Here is an 18,542-nt window from a genome sequence, read left to right on the forward strand (position 1 = left end):
ACTTTATTAGTAGCTGGCATGGTCACTGGACTACTACTCCTAACTAGTGCTGCCATCGTCATTGCTGCTACGATCCCACAGCATGTCGCCGTCCAGTGCTATTCCGCATTTGCATACATAAGTGCATTTGCATACATACATAAGTTCCCGCCGAAAGCACCCTACTACACAGAGCCGTCAGGGCGGCTCTTTTGACATGTCTGGTTGGTGTAAGTTCGCGGTCTTATGCCGCCAGCCACTCGTACTCACGGCGGAGCAGGTCCTTAAAAAGCGAAGATCCAGGCTTGTCTCATGACCATGTCGCACGTCACTGGCAGGGACCGATCATGCATTTTGACGACGTACGTTGCAAGCGTGGCCTTCAGCTCCGGAAAGCGTCCAGACTTTGGCCCGCGTAGGTCGCTTCGCTTCCGTCACAGGTGAAATTTTTGCTTCGCTGCCGTTGCCACTCGCACCACCCATTAAGCAACATGAAACTTGTGGCCCGCTACGCAGTTATTTGTTTCTTCAGCGTAAAGGATGGCAGCCCCCTTCAATGCCGCTGTGAACGAGCGCTAAACGTCAGAGCACTCTTGACGACTGAGGAAGCACGGAGGTAGCACGTGGCCGGCAGTCAAGTCGAACGCATAAAACTGAAGAGCTACAGGGAAAGAGAAACACGCGAGCCGCTAGCGTTGTCTGCTGTTCCATGAACTATCGATACCCCCCACAAGCGCCGCTGTTCTGAGGGTGCCGCCGCAAATGGAACAGTGGCACTTCCATGAACTATTGACACCCCGACATGAGTGCTGTGTGCGCTGTAAAACTCTCGGAAATGTTGAAAAACCCTTCTGAAAAGCGAACAAATGGGTGGGATAGCGGAAAGCTACGGGTGGGGCCGTAGAGCACACATAATATTGGAACTACGTTGTAGCTCCCTTGATATCCCGTTGGTCTTGCTTTTTCTTTTTTTTCGGTGCCATGTTTTGGTTTCGATTGTAAGTTCACCCCCCCACTTCAGATTTTCAAATTTAAAAAAAGAGGTCGACTTACAATCGTGTAAATACGGTATGTGTGTTGAGCCAACTGCACCATATTGTCCTCTGTTCATCTTAAAGGTAGTGTTTTGCTGTGGGATGTCGTGCTTGCAGGTAGCAACAACGCTTGCATCGAGCCCCCTGCTTCTTGACTCAACACTACCGGAGAGAACCGAACCTTCAGGAAGCACTGATGGAGACCATCCCCAGGTAATGTCACCAGGAAAAGGTGTTTATCTATTGTACAGTAAAGCCTCGTTAAACCGTACATGCTTAAACAGTAATTTCATTTTAAAAGTAGTAAAGTCAAATCCCCGACTCAGTGGCCATTGAACATAATGTGTTTTGTATCCGCATAAACCATACCTGTTTATTGCATACGTATTGGTTAACACATAGTGTTTCCACTTTCCGTCACGCAAACATGACGGCGTGTCTCCATCGGGCGGCCTGGCAGAAGAACAAGACTCGGAGATCAGAACAACAGCCTCCAAGTGCCCTGTGCATTTGCGCGTGAAGCTACATCAACGTCAACATTTCAGCGCCGTGCCAGAGAGCGTTGTTGGCGTCGTGCAAACAGGGACTCGCGTCATGCCGAAGCTCGAATAAAAAGATGCCGGGTGCTTAGCATAGAAGAAAAATTAGACATCGTTCATGCTATCGAAGCTGACATGAAGTCGGTGCTGGCATGCGACAGGGATCTGCTGTTGACTACGGTGTGCGGCATTTGGAATGCAAAGACGTTGCTCGGCAGCGCTGCTGCAGTCGCAAAGAGATGTCGGCTACGAGGTTCGACTTTTCGCCATCGTTGCCTCTGTTGTTGCCGAAGTGTAGACTAGCGACAGTGATGAGGACGACATGAAAAGTGACAGCACGGGCGATTCAGGCCCGACAGTGGCAGAAGCTGCGCGTTTTCGTTAGCCTCATGAATGCTATCGTCACGATGAGAACAGCACCCCGCAATAAAAAAAGCACCCTGCAACTTCTGCAGCACTACCGCCGGCGTGCACGGAGAACATGCAGTGCCAACGAGGAACCTGCCATGTGAATGTTTGCCGAGAAGAGGGGGCTGGCTGAAAAGCTGGCTCGCAGCTTTAGTAAGTTTGTGGCTGCTGTCATCGCTGCTAGGCCTCCACGGCATCAAACGAAAATAACACTTTTGTCGCGCGAAGTGAATAAATACTGCATGTCTTTTACCCCTTTCATTGCACTCTCTCTGAGTTCAGTTTTTTTACAGGTAAGTGGGTGATCTAATGCTATTTCGGTTGAGCAGTAATACTGTTTAGTACGTACTTTTTCTCAGCTCTGGCCAACTACGGTTTAATGAGGTTTCACTGTAGCTAGATGCCTGCGTGATTGCTGGTAGCATGCTCAACAATATGAAACTTGCTGGTGCATTTTTAGGCCAAGATCTGAAGATGGCGAAGTTTATTTGTGAGCCTATTGGAACTGAACATCAGTTGTATTTGTCATTTTTATAGAATGAAACAGCAGGATTATTGTTGTTTTTAATATTTTTGTATTTGATTATTATCAGTATGTTTGCCTGCAACATTTTATTATGAGCCATGTGAGACCACGGAGTGATCAATATCTTAAGACTTATTCACTGGGAGTGTGTCATCAAGTCTGCTGGGTAGTTTTCATATTCCTGTGTGGCACTTCATAGCTTACATTCATTCATGTATTGTCTGGACCGCCACCTCCCACAAAAATGAAATACCGTCCAAAAATTTGAAATTGAGTTTTTTTAATATTAAGGCTCGTTGCATGTAGCCTGACTCGAGTACGCCTCTTCAGAAAGATAAAACACAATTATGTAGGAATTTATGTGAGATGAGTTTTATTGAGGCAGTTATTTAATTTCTATACAACCAAATACGATGTATGCAGTTGTGTTTATTTTCATCCTCTGCAGCACGTAATCTCATGCAGTGCATATTGTTTATTCCCCACACGGGTCACAACTTTAATGTTATGCATTTAGTTGATGTAAGCTGGGTACCTGGTGTGGACATGAAACCTGTGGTACGAAAGGTGCTCCATAATCATTGGAAAGCTGAATGGTAACAAGGAAGTTGAAAATAATCTGCACCTGCTTAAACTGCAGTTAATCAAATCTTTCCCACTGAAGCTTGACAGACAACCGAAGTCACCCTGGCACGACTCAGAATAGGACACACTTATGGCACACACAAATGCCTCTTGACTGCAACTGACCCACCGACGTGCACACGCTGCAGTGAGAACCTAACCGTCCAACATGTCCTCATTCAATGTCCTGAACGTCACCGAGAGCAAGTGGCTCATTTTAGGCAACTCTACTCACAGCATATACCCCCCCCCCCCATCCCTCGATGTTCTTATCAGAGGATACACTTTTTAACTTTGACTGAGTGCTCAATTATCATGCACAAGTTAACTTTCTATACATCATCGCACTCCATCCTAACCATCAAATTGTGCCTCACAGGTGAGATACAATCTGATGCACAAAAAGTATGCCTGAGCCCTCTTGCACTTCTTGCGTGAGTAAGAATTGTACAGCAAGGGACTCGGTCAATCTAGAATAATTTAACATGTGTGCCTGAACCCAATGCATTTAAGGCCTTAAATTTATTTTAGTAAATATTTTAGAATTGATGCACTAATATCTATAGATCTGTTTTACATGTGTGCAGGGTGTCTACCAACCGGGAAAACCGGGAAAACCGGGAATTCTCAGGGATTTTAAGTGGTCTGGAAAAAGTCAGGGAAAACTCAGGGAATTTGGGCCTCTATCAGGGAAAATTAGCGGCAATTTTACTGAAAGGGTCGAAAGTCGCAGTAATGCTGGCTCGAGTAACAGACAGGAATCGTAATGAATCGTCTTTGACGCCCTGTCGTCGGCTGGAGGAATTGCTAGTGTACAGTCAAGGACTGACTTTCCGGATTCCCGATAAAATGGACGGCTTCGCGGCACCGTCACGTACCCCATAGAGTCAACGTATCAGAACGTGTGAAATTTCCGACGCAAGAACTCTTCGCCGTCCGATTTGCCGGACGTTTTGCCGTGATGGCAGGTCCGAAACGGCAATAATCAAAGGCAGCACGGCTGCCGTTTTGATTACTTCGCCACCTCGAACCGGCGCTCTCGAACGCAGATCTGCTGGCAGCCGTTGTCACCACTGCGGCGACGCTAGGCCTATCTGCTTCGACGTTCGCTATGAAACTTCTTGCCGTTTGGTGCCGAGTTTTTTATTGAAAGAATTAGCTGCTGTCAGCAATGGTATAGACTCCGCCTTTGTGATCCTCGCGATTGACATAGAAAATGCCGGTTCCTGAAAGTCACCTTTGCCTCTGTAAAGAAATGTTACTTGGTGAAGCATACACAAAAGTACTGCAGTGAAGCATAACAAGCGTGGGAAGGGGCTATTGCCACGGAACACAGTATGTATTCCTTAATTATACACGCGTGCAGCCGGTATTTCCTGTCACATTACGAGCACCGATATGTCTAATATGTGTAGCGACAGGCCTTCAGAGCGTTTTCGAACGTGCCTGTGGCGGTTTGAGTCCCTAAGGGCAGTAAATGACACGCATTTATTTTTTTGCAACTGGCCGATTTTTCGGACGTTTTTGCGGCCCCTAGGGAGTTCGAAAAATCGGTCGTGGACTGTGCAACTGACCAAGATGCTTCAAATGGTCCTTGGGGCGAACGAGTGGCGAAAGGAGGACAAGAACAGAAATTAACTATGCATTGAGGAATAAACGGGAAAGGAAGCTTGCTGCCGCCGTTTTGAAGGAGCTTGAGCTCAAAAAATAAAGTTTCGGCTGATGCCGAGATGCAGGTGTCCCTCATCCAAACCAAAATAAACTCTTTAAAGCAGTGAAACACAACACTCGGGCGCACGTGCGCGGGCTGAGAGTATGTCAGAACAGTCAGAACGAGCTGTTGAGAGAGAATCTCAATTGTGACAAAGTTCGGGCCTCATACCACTGAGCTTGCGACAGTTGATAGAAATAGCTCATATTCGAAAATATTTGCTTCTATATGCATCTCTATTTTATTCGTATTTGAGAATGTCCGACTCCATTGCAATGTTTTTCAAAGACACTTTATTAGCTGTGCATTTTACTCACCACTGCCTTCTATTCTCTTTTTGAATAACATAAACACTACTCGTTAGTATTCAAATTGGATTAAGTCGCTTTTTAAATTTTTTTCATGTGCCAACAAGGGAGTGACAGCATCAGGCGACATGTTTTAAGCCCGTCTTGACATAAAACATAGTTCTGCATCACTCAGGGAAACTTGCATTGGCACTCAGGGAAAACCTGGAAAACTCAGGGAATTTGGAAATGTCAACTTGGTAGACACCCTGGTGTGCCTCTATACAGCCTTTATTTTAGGTCATAGCCTAAACTCACAATTTTACTAAACCAAAACACGTGTCCTGGCACTCTTTGGCCTTAGATGCCCTTGCGCCAATAAACTTCAGTCATCATCAATGGTATGCATTGTTCATGTTTATGCACCACACTAAATCAGGTGGATGCAGTGTGAGACATGGATGAATGCGATGCGTGGTGCTTGTCGACGAAAGAATGGTGATGACAGGTGCATGCATAGAGAAGTACGGCACATATGCATGCAGTTGAAACCACTTATAACGATACCGATTTGAACAGTATGTCGGTTGCCCCACCATGGTTGCCCAGTGGCTATGGTATTGGGCTGCTCAGCACGAGATTGCGGGATCGAATGTCGGCCACGGCGGCAGCATTTCGATGAGGGGAAAATGCGAAAACACCTGTATACTTTTATTTTGGTGCACATTAAAGAACCCCAGGGGGTCAAAATTTTTGGAGTCCTCCACTGCAGCGTGCCTCATTATCAGAAAGTGATTTTGGCATGTAAAACACCATCATTTTTGCAGTATATCGGTTATAACAATGAGAAGCTGCTACACCGTCAGCTTTTGTAAGTTTTATATGGTGAAATAACCCGCTTAGTACAATGCCCCTGATGCCGCATTATCGGTTATAACAAAGAAGTCTGGCTGCTGGGTGTCGAAGCCGAAAGACAGTGAAATGCGAAATCCTTGAAAAGAAAAAAAGAAGACTCTAAATTCGAGCCAATGCATGATGGCCCATTGCTCCAACAACCGCCGCGCGCTCATTTTGCAGCCTTCTCCACGTATCTCTCTCCCGTGCCCCTTCCACCTCTCCGAACACGAATGGGCAGCGTCCATAGCTCTACACTGTGGCGCCCGCTGAAACATGAATGACCTGCGCCAACTGTGCTGCTCCCAGATTTCTCGCTGGCTCCTCATTCAGCCCAGTTCTGCAAACAGCTTAATCGCTTGCGTTCGTCTTTGTTGGTTGCACCAGCCTCAATCCTGGCCATGTGGCTTCTCAGCCTCGTTTGACTCACTACCAAAACGGAAGATGGCTGATCCGTCTACTGATCATCAGCAATGCAGGACATTGTCGGTGAAAAGAAAGCGCACAGCTATAAATTTGGAAACTAAGTGCTTCTAACCGATCAGGTGATAATCGCTAATGTGCTTGCATCGGATAGCGACTGCAATGACGGCAGCAATGACGCGGTAGGGCAGGATGCCTCAACATTGTCCTCACAGGAGGCTCGGCAGATGATTCAGTCCCTCCAGGGCTTCGTTTTCACAAGGAACCTTTTGCTGCACTACGTGGAACACGTGGATGCCTTGAAGAAGGATGTCGGCAAGCTTCACGTAAAGCATGCAAGGCTGGCGGACATAAGGTTTTCTCGTGCAAGCCAGTGAGAAGTATGTGGTGAAATGCTTGTGGCGATCTCGCCTCAGCATTTCTTCTGGATTTCTCAAGCTGACAGGCTGCCGCGGCAACATTCTTGCTTTCTTTAATAGGCCCCTCTTGAAGCCACTATAGCGATGCCTCGGTGCAGCTCGCATATCGCTTGCCGCCCATGACCCCTCTTTGCAGTTGTCATAGCAGTGCCATTCTTTAACGCTGACAGCCGTGGCTTGTTACATGCGGTCGGAGCACCCAGGAAGCAGTTAGGCGAGTGAACACAATCAGCAGCCGGATAGAGGAAGGTGATGGGGCGGGGCACTGGCCTCCCTGCCATTATAGTTTTCTCACATCAGCTCTGCCATCCCCCTATGTTGATTTTTTCATGCAACCCGGTTTCAGCAATTATTGGTTATAACAATGAAATTTTCGTGGAACTTGAATATTGTTACAAGTGGGTTTGACTTATTACATTTAAACATTTCTATACACCTTGTGTCAGAGTGGCACATACCTGTTCTGGAGCATTGGCTGTGAATGTGTTCAGGCAGCAAAACATTTTCTAAGAAAACAGCTCCAGTGTTTGAGGTTCTGTGTCCTAGTTTGGATCCACCACTGCCTCCCCCCCCCCTTCTTTTTCTGCCCTTTTGTCACTTTTGTACTTTGTGCACAGTTGGAAGTAGCCCTGCAGTCAATCAGTTTTATGTATGCCTTAATGCATTTATTGCCACAACTTGGACCAACAAAAATTTCTCTGCAGGCTCTCTGCTTGCCTCGACTTGTCTTCCAGATTATAAACTTATTTGCTGGTGTGGAATGGAGTGAAGCCGTAGACTAGAAGGTAAACGCATGGGGCACATCTGACAAAACAAAAGGATCTTGCAGATGCATCTAATTCATTTAGTAAAGCAATGAGTGGGGATAGTTGGTGGACGTTCATGATTGTATTGCGCTTAGTGTTACACTGACGAACATAGTCTAATTCATGTCAACTTGTGTTCATGAATTACGTATCATCAATAGCAGTCATACTCAACAAACTAGGCAGTGCAGCAGACTGCACTTTGGCAGAGCAATTTTTGCAAAACATTGCACTATGGTTGCTGCACTGTCATACATCCTTTGAACAAATTGAGACTGCGGATGCCCATGAAACGCTCAACCTGGGCTCGTTGACATTACTCGTAGCATTGTACCGTTAATACTGAAACTTCCATGCATTGATGTACTGTTCCTCTCTTGAACAGTGATTGTTCTTTGATATCCACTGCACAATATTAGAAGAAAAACATCTGAAATATGACTCAGTCTGTCCTGCTCACAGAATCACCTGAAACCCACGCGGTGGCATAGTGGCTTTGGCATTGTGCATCTAAGGCCAAGGGTGCGGGATCAAATCCCAGACACAGTGGCCACATTTCGATGGGGAATAAATGCAAAAATGCCCGTGTATCGTACATTGGGTGCACATTAAAGAACTCTAGGTGGCTAAATTAATGCGGAGTCTCCCACTGTGGCATGCCTCTCAATTATACTGTGGTATTGGTGCGTAAAACAGAAAAATTAATTAAAAAGATTAAGTTCAAACTCCTACACCATATTATGAGGCAGACCTGACACCACATGCTGGGAAAGGCCAATAAGAGACTGCTATTTCAATCTGCTTGATGTCTAACATATTTTCTTTTTGTGATATTGCTTTTTTTTCTTGAAGAAGGAGTAGATGTGGGAAGTGTAAAGCACGAAAAATTTTCTCTTGTAGGGTGTGAAAATCACTAATGTTGTTATGAGAGGTATTGCACCATAATGTTCATTTATTTATGCTTCTGGTCTGTCTTCCTGCAAAGATGTCACGTTAGACAAAATAGTGTCCATTTGCAGTGAAGTTATTTTGATACCTCAGAAAATGTGCTGGGACTGATCTCTGCTTCCATCATGCCTGTTTTGTTTCTGATATGTACCATATTTACCCAAATCTGATGTGCACTTTTTTTCCAATAAAATGGGTCCAAAAATTATGTGTGCGTTAGAATTGAATATGACCATAAATCTGAGTTAACATAGTGCCATCGGCATTTCAAAATGGCCGCCTCGTATGCACGAAGTTGCGCTTCGAGCCTAGCTGCCGTAGCTTCCTCCATGTGCTGAAGTATGTGTGCTTAGGCAATGCTTTCTTTGGCTTAGGTTAGTGCACCACCCGTCTTCCTGTTTTCTGTGTTTCTTCTATCAGCATGGAAGTGCCAACTGCAAAGACATGCCGAGTTCATCACGGTGCCGCGAAGGAAAGCCATCATGAAGGAAAGCGATCACGTGTGCAGAAACGGACGGAAGCAGGGCCACATCATTGGCGTTCGGAGTTCCCGAAACTTGTGTGCGGGACTGGCACAAACAGGAGATGCGTTCTACACCAGCAGTTGCAACGGCCGCGCGGCCCCTATCTTGAAAGCAATCTGCAACGGAGTCAAGAGTCTACGCATTTAGGCGCACCGCGCTGTCTTCTCACCACTTAGTTCGTGCCGAAGCGAGAGGCCGCACAAAGGTCAATTCCATCACTCCTGCTGCTGCACATCCTCACTCCAGCGTTTTGATAGCTTCCGCGGTAATTGAGTGTGACGTGTTCTTGTTTGCTTGGGTGCGCGTGAAACCATGCTTGTTAATTTAGCTAGTAAGTGAATGTTTAAGTTTATACGGCCAATAAAACTACTATTCTTACTTTTCTTATAGCGACTTTTGAGTGAAACTGCGACTTTTTTTATTTATCGCAACTTTAGTACATATGCAGTTAACCTTTGTTTTTTCCAAATGACAGAAAGTTGTATTTCTGTATGAAAGAATGAAATGTGCGGTACTGTAAAGGACTTCTTTTTTTAGGTCACAGCAAATGGGTGCATGTTACAATCGAGGGCGCATTAGAATCGAGTAACTACGGTATTTGATTTCCACTCTTGTATGTGACTTAGTTAGGTCAAAAATGTATTTTCGTCTTGAAAGGAATCTGCAGTTGCCAGAGATAAGAGGTATAAGAGGTACAATATTGAAAATACAATATACATTATATGTTTATGTACCACTAATATATCAAACTGTTGTAGGAAGCTTCTGGGTCTGGAGGATATTTGATGTGTTTTCCCGTTTGACTTGGAACGCGGCTGTGCAGGAAAGTGTCTTTTGCATTTTTTGCAAAAAAAGTGATTTTTCATTGCAGCCTGCTGTCACAGCAACTCGTACTGGGGAAGTGAAGGAAAGCTTGGTGGGGCTGCGACCTAATGCCACATCCACACCAACTGGTCATCTCTCCCCTCACCGTGACACCATCAATGTTAGTGCTGTTCTGGCACACCCTAAACACGATGCAAAGGAACCTGACGACAAGGGCAGCGAACCACGTGTGCGGCAAGAGGAGCCACGGAAAGAAAAGCAAGATGAATCAAGGGACTACAGGGATTCTCGTGACTCAAGGCCAGCCAGGAACTGGGGCAATGATGCTGAAAGCCCAGATTGGAAGGGAAGTCGAGATGACTTCGAACGTGATAGCAGGCGAGGTGGCAGAGCAGATTCCAGGGATGACCAGGACCGGAAAAGGGACCGTTACTATGATCTGGTAGATAATCGACGAGGTGCTTCGAAAGAAGACCGGGATGAGTTAAGGAAAGGAGGCAGTAGAAGTGGTGTTGGGGAGGATTGGAAAAGGAGAGACGACTACCATGATGACAGAAGGGGTGACAAAAAAGATGACCAGTACGAGGACCGGAGAGGAGACCGGCATGAGGAGCTTAGGGATGACTATCGCAAGTCAGACCGGAGAGGTGACCGCTACCATGATCGGCGGGACCAGTGGAGGGGGCAGGAAAGTGATGATGAGTGGAAGGACCGGCGCTCAGACCGCAGGAGTGACCGTTACAGCACCAGGTGAGAATATTTGACAAATCTGCTAGGAGAAGCAGTTTTAAGTACAGTCAAGTGAAGTTACAGTTGAATTCAGATAGATTGAACCCAGGTATATCAAATTTTCGTCTATATTGAATGCACTAATCATGCCCTTTATGAACTAATTATACCCTAATTATGTAATTCCATGTAATGTTATGTTCATACTTTTATGTCGCAAAACTTTAGTAAAACATGGAAGGTGTCGGAGATCTCATCCTATTTCCCTCCAAGGGAGCAGAGTGATATATTTGTACCACAAGCAGCTGCATCGCACCACTTGCACTTGCAACTAAAGCATAGTAGTCACATATTGGAAGCACAAAGGTGTGCAAATAATATGTCATCTGATGTAAACTTGTCTTCACAAGTTGTATGGTTGTAATACAGTAAAATCCTTGTTAATTTGGAAAATCGAATAATTTGGACTTGTCTTCGTAGAGGGTCCTGGCAGGTTTATGCATTATTTAATGCAATCAAACTCTCATTAACTTGGATAACTCTCGAAGCTCGGTGAGTGCGGAGCACCGCAAATGTGCTATGCAAAAGAGCAAGAATGGTGCTAGTGTCCAAACTAAAACGAAGCGACAGAGTCTGCATCACCATAGTCATCAGCAGAAATCGTACATAGACGACGGCAATGCCGGGCAGCTGCATACTTATTTGTGCTTTAAAGCCTTTATTCTTGCTTTTATCGCCATGCATAACACCGCATTGGCTGCGTGCCTTAATAACTACGTAGTCGCCATCAAACTCTCGTTGATAGCGACTCCAGTTTCTTCCACAGTAGTTGGGGCATACAGTAGTTTTGTTCTGACTTGGGAGCATGTTGGCCGTGTTCCTTCATAACTGTGTAGTTGCCATCAATGATCGTGTCTGTACCCATGAAACAAAGAAACAGCAAATTGAAGTCTAAAAGATGTCTTGAATGGCTAAGTCATACTTTTAGTGACTGTCTTGACCAAGACATTTTTTAGCCGCACTTTTAGCGTTTTTAGCATTTTTAGACCTCATTGACCAGCTCCCCGAGCCTTGCATACATGTGGGAGATCTTAACGCCCATAACCCGATGTGGGGAGACTCACGATGCGACGTGAGAGGTCGACTCATTAAAAATTTCCTTTTAAACTCCAGTGCGTGCCTCTTTAATAAGAAAGAACCGACCTACTATAATCCACAGCATAATTCATACTCCTCAATAGACCTGTCTATCGGTTCTGGTTCTATCTTCCCTGATTTAGAGTGGTCTGTAATTAATCTGTAAGAGTGGTTAATCTGTAAGAGTGTAATCTGTAAGAGTTTAATCTGTAAGAGTGTAATTAATCTGATTTAGAGTGGTCTGTAATTAATCCATTTGGAAGTGATCACTTCCCATTAGCTCTAAACCTAGTAACACAACATGACTCCCCTCCGCCTGTTCCTCACTAGAAACGAGCCGAGGCTAATTGGGAATGCTTTAAAGAATCCACCTACATATTACCAGATTTTATAAGTGATTTTAGCATAGATCATACCGTGTCATATTTTACCGCTCTTATCATTGATGCAGCAGAGAAGTTCATCCCTCAGACAAATGGCACTTCATTGAAAAGACGGGTCCCCTGGTGGAATAACGATTGTAGAGAGGCATGGAGGAGACAAAATAAAGCTTGGGGCAAACTGCGTGAATGCCCTACTGACGAAAATTTAGTAGAATTTAAGCAGATTAAATCCCAGGGAAGACAAATGCGAAGACAGGCAAAGAGGGCAAGCTGGCAGAGGTTCCTTTCAGCTATAAATTCATATACTTAAGAGGCTAAAGTGTGGGACGGGCTTAGAAGGCTAAAGGGATAAGAAATTCATCCGTTGCCCCTAGTAAACGATGAAGGCAATAGCTTAGAAGATTAAGCTGACACGCTCGAGGAACATTTTGAGCGGATTTCCAGCTCAAATCATTATTCCAAGGCATTCCTACAGCACAAACAAATAGCGGAACGTGAGGCCATCAACTGCAAATGCAGACAGAACAAATTATATAACCAGCCTTTAACATTGCCGAATTGACAGCTGCTTTGGCTGCATGTCAGAGCTCTGCACCTGGACCTGACAGGATCAAGTACGACATGCTGAAACATCTCCACAACGATACTCAAATAACGCTGCTCGCACTTTTCAATGCTATATGGGTTGCCGGATACCTCCCATCTAAATGGAAAGAAGCTATTGTTATCCCTGTTTTGAAGCACGGTAAAGATACATCACTGCTGACCAGCTACCGTCCTATAGCGCTTACGAGCTGTTTTTTGCAAGCTTTTTGAAAAAATGATCAATCGCCGTCTCGTACATTTTCTAGAGTCCAGCAATATGCTTGACCCACTTCAATGTGGCTTCAGGGAAGGGCGATCTACAACCTTATGCGCATCGAATCAAACATTCGCGATGCTTTCATACATAAACAATCCTTCCTATCCGTATTTCTTGACATGGAAAAGGCGCACGATACAACTTGGCGGTACGGAATATTGCGCGAGCTGTTGGCGCTGGGCATCCGCGGCAATATGTTAAACATTATCGCAAGCTACCTACAAAACCGTACATTTCGGGTGAAAATAGGTAATGCACTGCCGCATACATTCATTTAGGAAATGAGGTACCCTAGAGTGGCAAATCAGTTTCACGCTCTGTCGTTAAGATGAACACACTCCGCGCTTCATTACCGCCAGCTATATTTTATTCCGTCTACGTAGATGACATACAAATAGGTTTTAAATCCTGTAACCTTGCAGTGTGCGAAAGACAAGTACAGCAGGGATTGAACAAGATATCTAAGTGGGCAGACGAAAATGGGTTTAAAGTCAACCCCTGCAAAAGTTTGTGTGTTCTCTTTACAAGAAAGAGAGGCCTGGTTCCAGATCCATGCATGGAACTGTGTGAACAAGAAATACCTGTCTACAAAGAACACAAATTTCTAGGTGTAATACTTGACTCTAAGCTTACTTTTATCCCACACATAATATATTCAAAGCTAAATGTCTAAAAACAATGAACTTACTCAATATACTATCGCACACAACATGGGGTAGCGACAGGAAGTGTATAATAAACATTTATAAGAGCCTCATTCAATCAAGGTTAGACTATGGCGCCGTAGTATACAACTTTGCCGCCCCGAGTGCACTAAAGATGCCGGATCCCGTCCACCACCTGGGTATCCGTCTGGCCACAGGTGCATTCAGAACCAGCCCCATTGAAAGCTTTTATGTAGAATCGAATGAATTGTCACTCAATCTGCAGAGATCTTACAACAGCTTTACATATTTCCTTAAAGTGCACTCTAATCCTGAACATCCCTGTTGTGAAACTATTAACGATTCGACATGTACTGCACTTTTCCGTAATCGATCCTCTGTGAGACAGCCTTTCTCACTCCGTGTGAGGGAGCTTAGCGTGGAAATGGATGTTCCACTCTTCGAACACCGCCTTGGGATTGGCAGGTAATAGAGTGTGATATATCTTTTGCAATAGTTACAAAATACGCACCAGAGCATGAAATACGAATGCATTTCCATGAACTCCAATTGAAGTACTGTTGTTTGGAATTCTACACCGATGAGTCAAAATCGCATGTTGGTGTGTCTTACGCGGCTGTTGGACCTTCTTTCTCTGAAGCAGGTGTACTGAACCCCCGTATAAGCATCTTTACTGCAGAAACCTACACAGTACTGTCTGCGGTAAAACACATAAAGAAATTAAAACTAGAGAAAGTGATAATATTCACGGGCTCGTTAAGTGTTGTAAAAGCACTAATGTCCTTAAGAAAACACAAAAATAATGTTTTCATTGAGCTTTACTCTCTCTTGTGCAATATTTATCCATCTCGTAGACATGTGACACTATGCTGGGTCCCTGGTCATAGATGCATTGAAGGTCATGTGCTGGCCGACCAAATAGCCACATCAGTCACACCTCAAGCTGGTAATAGTACCACTACTATTCCTGCCACAGACCTCAAGCCTATTTTGCGAACGAAACTGCGAAGCTACTGGCAACGCATGTGGGACAATGAAACAAATAATAAGCTCCATTTGATTAAGCCAAGGATAGGTTTCTGGCGCCCCGTTACAAAAACAAGACGGACTGATGTCCTATTCTGTAGACTCAGAATAGGACACGCATATGGTACTCGCAATTTTCTGCTTACTGGCAACGAACCTCCTACCTGTGGTAGATGTGGTGAAAGGCGCTCACCGTCCTCCACGTCCTCGTGGAGTGTCGGGAAGCCAAAAGAGAAAGAAGGAAACATTTTCCTCTAGCATACCGGTATTGTATCCCTCTCCATCCCGGTATGTTTCTTGGTAAGGAACCTCTTTTTACCACCAGAGCTGTCCTAGCTTTCTTGAATGATGTGGTTCTGCATGTTAATAGCCCAATAGTATCGTAGCACATCCTCTTTCTAGAGGATACTGCTGTGATTGTAGTCCTTGTACAGCACACGCCTTCAGGTCCTTGCGTTTCAAGGACTCTGTTAGGGCAGTAGTGGCTTTTCGAATTTTTATTGAAATGACCAATTTTAGCTTATTGTCATTCTTTTACAATGCTTCTTTCGCGTTTATGACACGCTTCATAGCCATTGTCATAGTTTTATTACATGTAGCTCTTACACATTTTTCAGTGACCGTCTTTTAGGCCCCTTTACAGCCCTTTTACAACCATTGCTCGTAATTTATCGCTCCACTTTCATTTCATTACCAATGGCTTGGCGCTCTTTGGCCATACCTGGCCCTTGCACCATAAAACACCACACATCATCATTTTTTAGCCGTGGACGTTTAGAGGTACTTCAGTAAGCCCTGCTAACGTGACGCTAAAAGTTGGCTAACGGATATCTCGACAAGAACAACAGAGGACCTTTAATAGACATTCCCAAAAAATTTTTGGCAGTGTTTACAGTAACACAAAGGGTTTTCCAGAGTTGCAATTCACTATTGAATGAGGCATGGACATAAGAAAAAGTTTATATGTGTGGATAGTGATGCGCAAGTAGTTCTTCTGGATGTGAACCATTCTTTCTTTAGGAAGTGCCGGTAGCGTGCCAATATTGTACTATATAGCCTAAGTGGTCAACAAGTGCATCTTGCTTAGACCAATCATTGAGTGCCGCCAGTAGCAATGATTTTTTGATTAAAAATAAAGATGTTTTGTTTGCCAATATCATGCTAATGTGCATGTTTGCCTGGAGCAAGGATGTCCTCTCTGCATGAAATGAATCATTGTTGATAAAATGTTGCTCTTCTGGGTCTCCTAAGAACTGAAATCGTTTCTAGCAGGCAAACATTTTGTCAGTGATGCTGCGATTCAGGCAGAAATTACATCCTGGTTACAATTACAGGTGACAGATAAGCATGACACCAGCATACAAAGAACAAGGTAATCCTTCAATATTTTCCTACAGAATAGATGGTTTACACTTGGAAAAATAGTCTACACATCACTTTATCCACCAATATAAAATATTTTTTTTCTGGTGTCCATGCATTGTTTAATGTGAATTGTAACTTGATTTGTGGATACACCTCATAAAATATTGCCCTATGCTCACGTAGCATCTCGTAGAAACAATGGCCAGTTCTTTGCCATATCACTTATAAGTGAATTCCATAGCATTATGACATGTTACCAGAACTGAAAAATGAATCGGCATATGCTGTTGTAAACTTTTTTGACACAACTGCACAGATTAGCTCTTCATGCAGTGTAGTGCACACTGCATGAATGCAGGCTAAGTGTAGCTAAGTGCACACTGCATTTAGCATGAATGCAGGCTAAAGTGTAGCAAGGCATCTACTTCACACCATGTGACGTTGTCAAGCTTTATTGCATAATAAATTGGAAAACATGCAGAATGTGTAGTTAACAAGAGTGACAAATGAAAGCAAAGGTGGCTGCTCATGCATCTTGAACACAATTGCTGTGGCAACCATAGCAGGCCAGGCTGCCCGAGAAATTTCCCTTAGTGGGAGAGTGCTAGCTGCCTACAAAATTTTTCTCTTGTAGGCCTTGTGAAGGTTCTTGTAGACACAGGCAAGGAAAATCTGCACGCAAGATAAAAAAAAAAGCTTGAGGAAATAAAAATGTGTAAATTGGGACTTAATTTAGCAATGTATGCCAAGCAAGAAGTTTGGCTTGCATTAAAAATAAATATAAGCACTCCTTTCTCTTAAACCCATTAAGGATGTTGGTTTTTGGTGCACAGTGGTTTTCTAATACAGTAACTCCTTTGTGAAAGCTTTATGAATAACGCTTTATTATTTCAACATTTTGCACTGTTCAGTTGTTGCCTTTATTTCATACTTAAACATGACATAATGTAGGACAAACAGGTACCATACAAAGTACTGATAATATAGTATAACAAAGCAATACTTTAAAGGCTGTATTCTGGGTCAATCACTTTTGCTGGTATAATGACCAGCTGATCCTAATTGGCTTAAGTCCATAATTGGTAAGCACCACTCTAGATGATTAGGACTTTCAGACTGACTCCAACCAAATAACTGAATTTTATTAGCCAGACATTTCGGAGCCCATTCGGCTCCTTCAGGTGGTTGTTCTTCGGGGGGGTGATGGTGTGCAGCTTTGAAAGGGTCTTTTGTAAAGAAACGAAGGGGGAGCACTGAAGGTGGGGAGACACTTCACAGAAAGGGAGGTGGGGAGAAACAAAAAAGAGGAGGGGGGGGGGGGGGAGTTGACAGCTGCCGTAGCGCTGGGAGACTGGGATAACCGGTGCTGGGGAAGGTTACAGGGCAGTGCCGACTTTCTTGTGATGGGGAACCGAGCGGAAGTCTACCTGGCTGGGCGTCTTTTTCTTCTTTTCGTCATGTTGCCAAGGCCATGGACATACACCGAGGGTAGGTTGCCCTTCACGCGGTTTATGTTACCCTCCGTATTCTGAATGCGCCATGACTCCAGTAGTAGTCTCTTTCGCGAGTTCGTCTATGTTTGAAGGAATTCAGTTTCCTGGAAAGCAATTCTGTGGTCGGCATCTAGTAGCAAGAGCTTGGTGGCGCAGCCCACCGCCCCGTTCCAAAGGGGACGCTGATAACATCCATCCATCCATCCATCCATCCATCCTGGGCACTTCATGCACGCATATGCGTTGGATGTTTCCTCGCCCGGCTGGAGGAGGAGGAGGAGGAAGTAAACTTTATTGCCCTAGAAAGAGTAATTCAGCGGTCGGGCCAGATGTCTTCATCTTCTATTGGTTGATGCCGATTTCTGGCCTGCATGGTTGGCGCCCCTATTCCAGGGCACCACTGAGCGTGGCTGCTCGTCGGGCATGATCCACCAGCCTCCGTTGGAGGCTAGGGTCTGGAAAAAGCGTTTCAATACGCTCTGCCGCGTTCTCTGATATACAGAAAAGAGATAAAGGGGGGAAACAGAGCTGCTTTTTTTTTCTTGTTCTTTTCTTGCGAGGACACAAGTTCAAAAAGTTTTATTGGTATATGCGAGTCCAAGTACGCGCCGGTGGCACAACTGGCTTATCGGAACCTGCACCAAAAAGAAAACATTCTGCGTACACACAGGTTTAGTTCTGCAGAGAGTGCTTTATTTACACATAAAAAAATGGGCTCCAATCCATGCTGTAAAGGTGGATGGAAAGTGAAGCTGTAAACAACAACTAGAATGACTACCAATTGCAACATAGGTTGAAATTATTCATGTGGCGATATTCACATGCACTTTACCTAGTTATTACGTTTCGACGGCCTGCGACTTGGCTTGCACCGCTACTTCGTGCACCTACAAAGAGTGAGCCAGAGAGAAGAGAAATTCGCCTTGCCTCATATG

General features: G+C 44.5%; 1 protein-coding gene across 11 annotated transcripts in view; it reads left to right on the top strand.

The window, feature by feature from the left end:
* Positions 1 to 18,542, top strand: part of LOC139052300 (protein transport protein Sec16B-like) — a 492,173-nt gene that overhangs the window by 176,617 nt on the left and 297,014 nt on the right. For all 11 annotated transcript variants that reach the window (XR_011509833.1, XM_070529379.1, XM_070529385.1 and 8 more), the window contains 2 exons: positions 1,131 to 1,226; positions 9,994 to 10,697. Coding sequence is in view for 10 of the 11 variants with exons in the window: in XM_070529379.1 (XP_070385480.1) it covers positions 1,131 to 1,226; positions 9,994 to 10,697 (800 nt within the window). In the remaining variant the exon portion in view is untranslated. The remainder of the gene's footprint in view (positions 1 to 1,130; positions 1,227 to 9,993; positions 10,698 to 18,542) is intronic.

This window comes from Dermacentor albipictus, unplaced genomic scaffold (assembly GCF_038994185.2).
Source record: "Dermacentor albipictus isolate Rhodes 1998 colony unplaced genomic scaffold, USDA_Dalb.pri_finalv2 scaffold_21, whole genome shotgun sequence".
NCBI lineage: Eukaryota > Metazoa > Arthropoda > Arachnida > Ixodida > Ixodidae > Dermacentor > Dermacentor albipictus.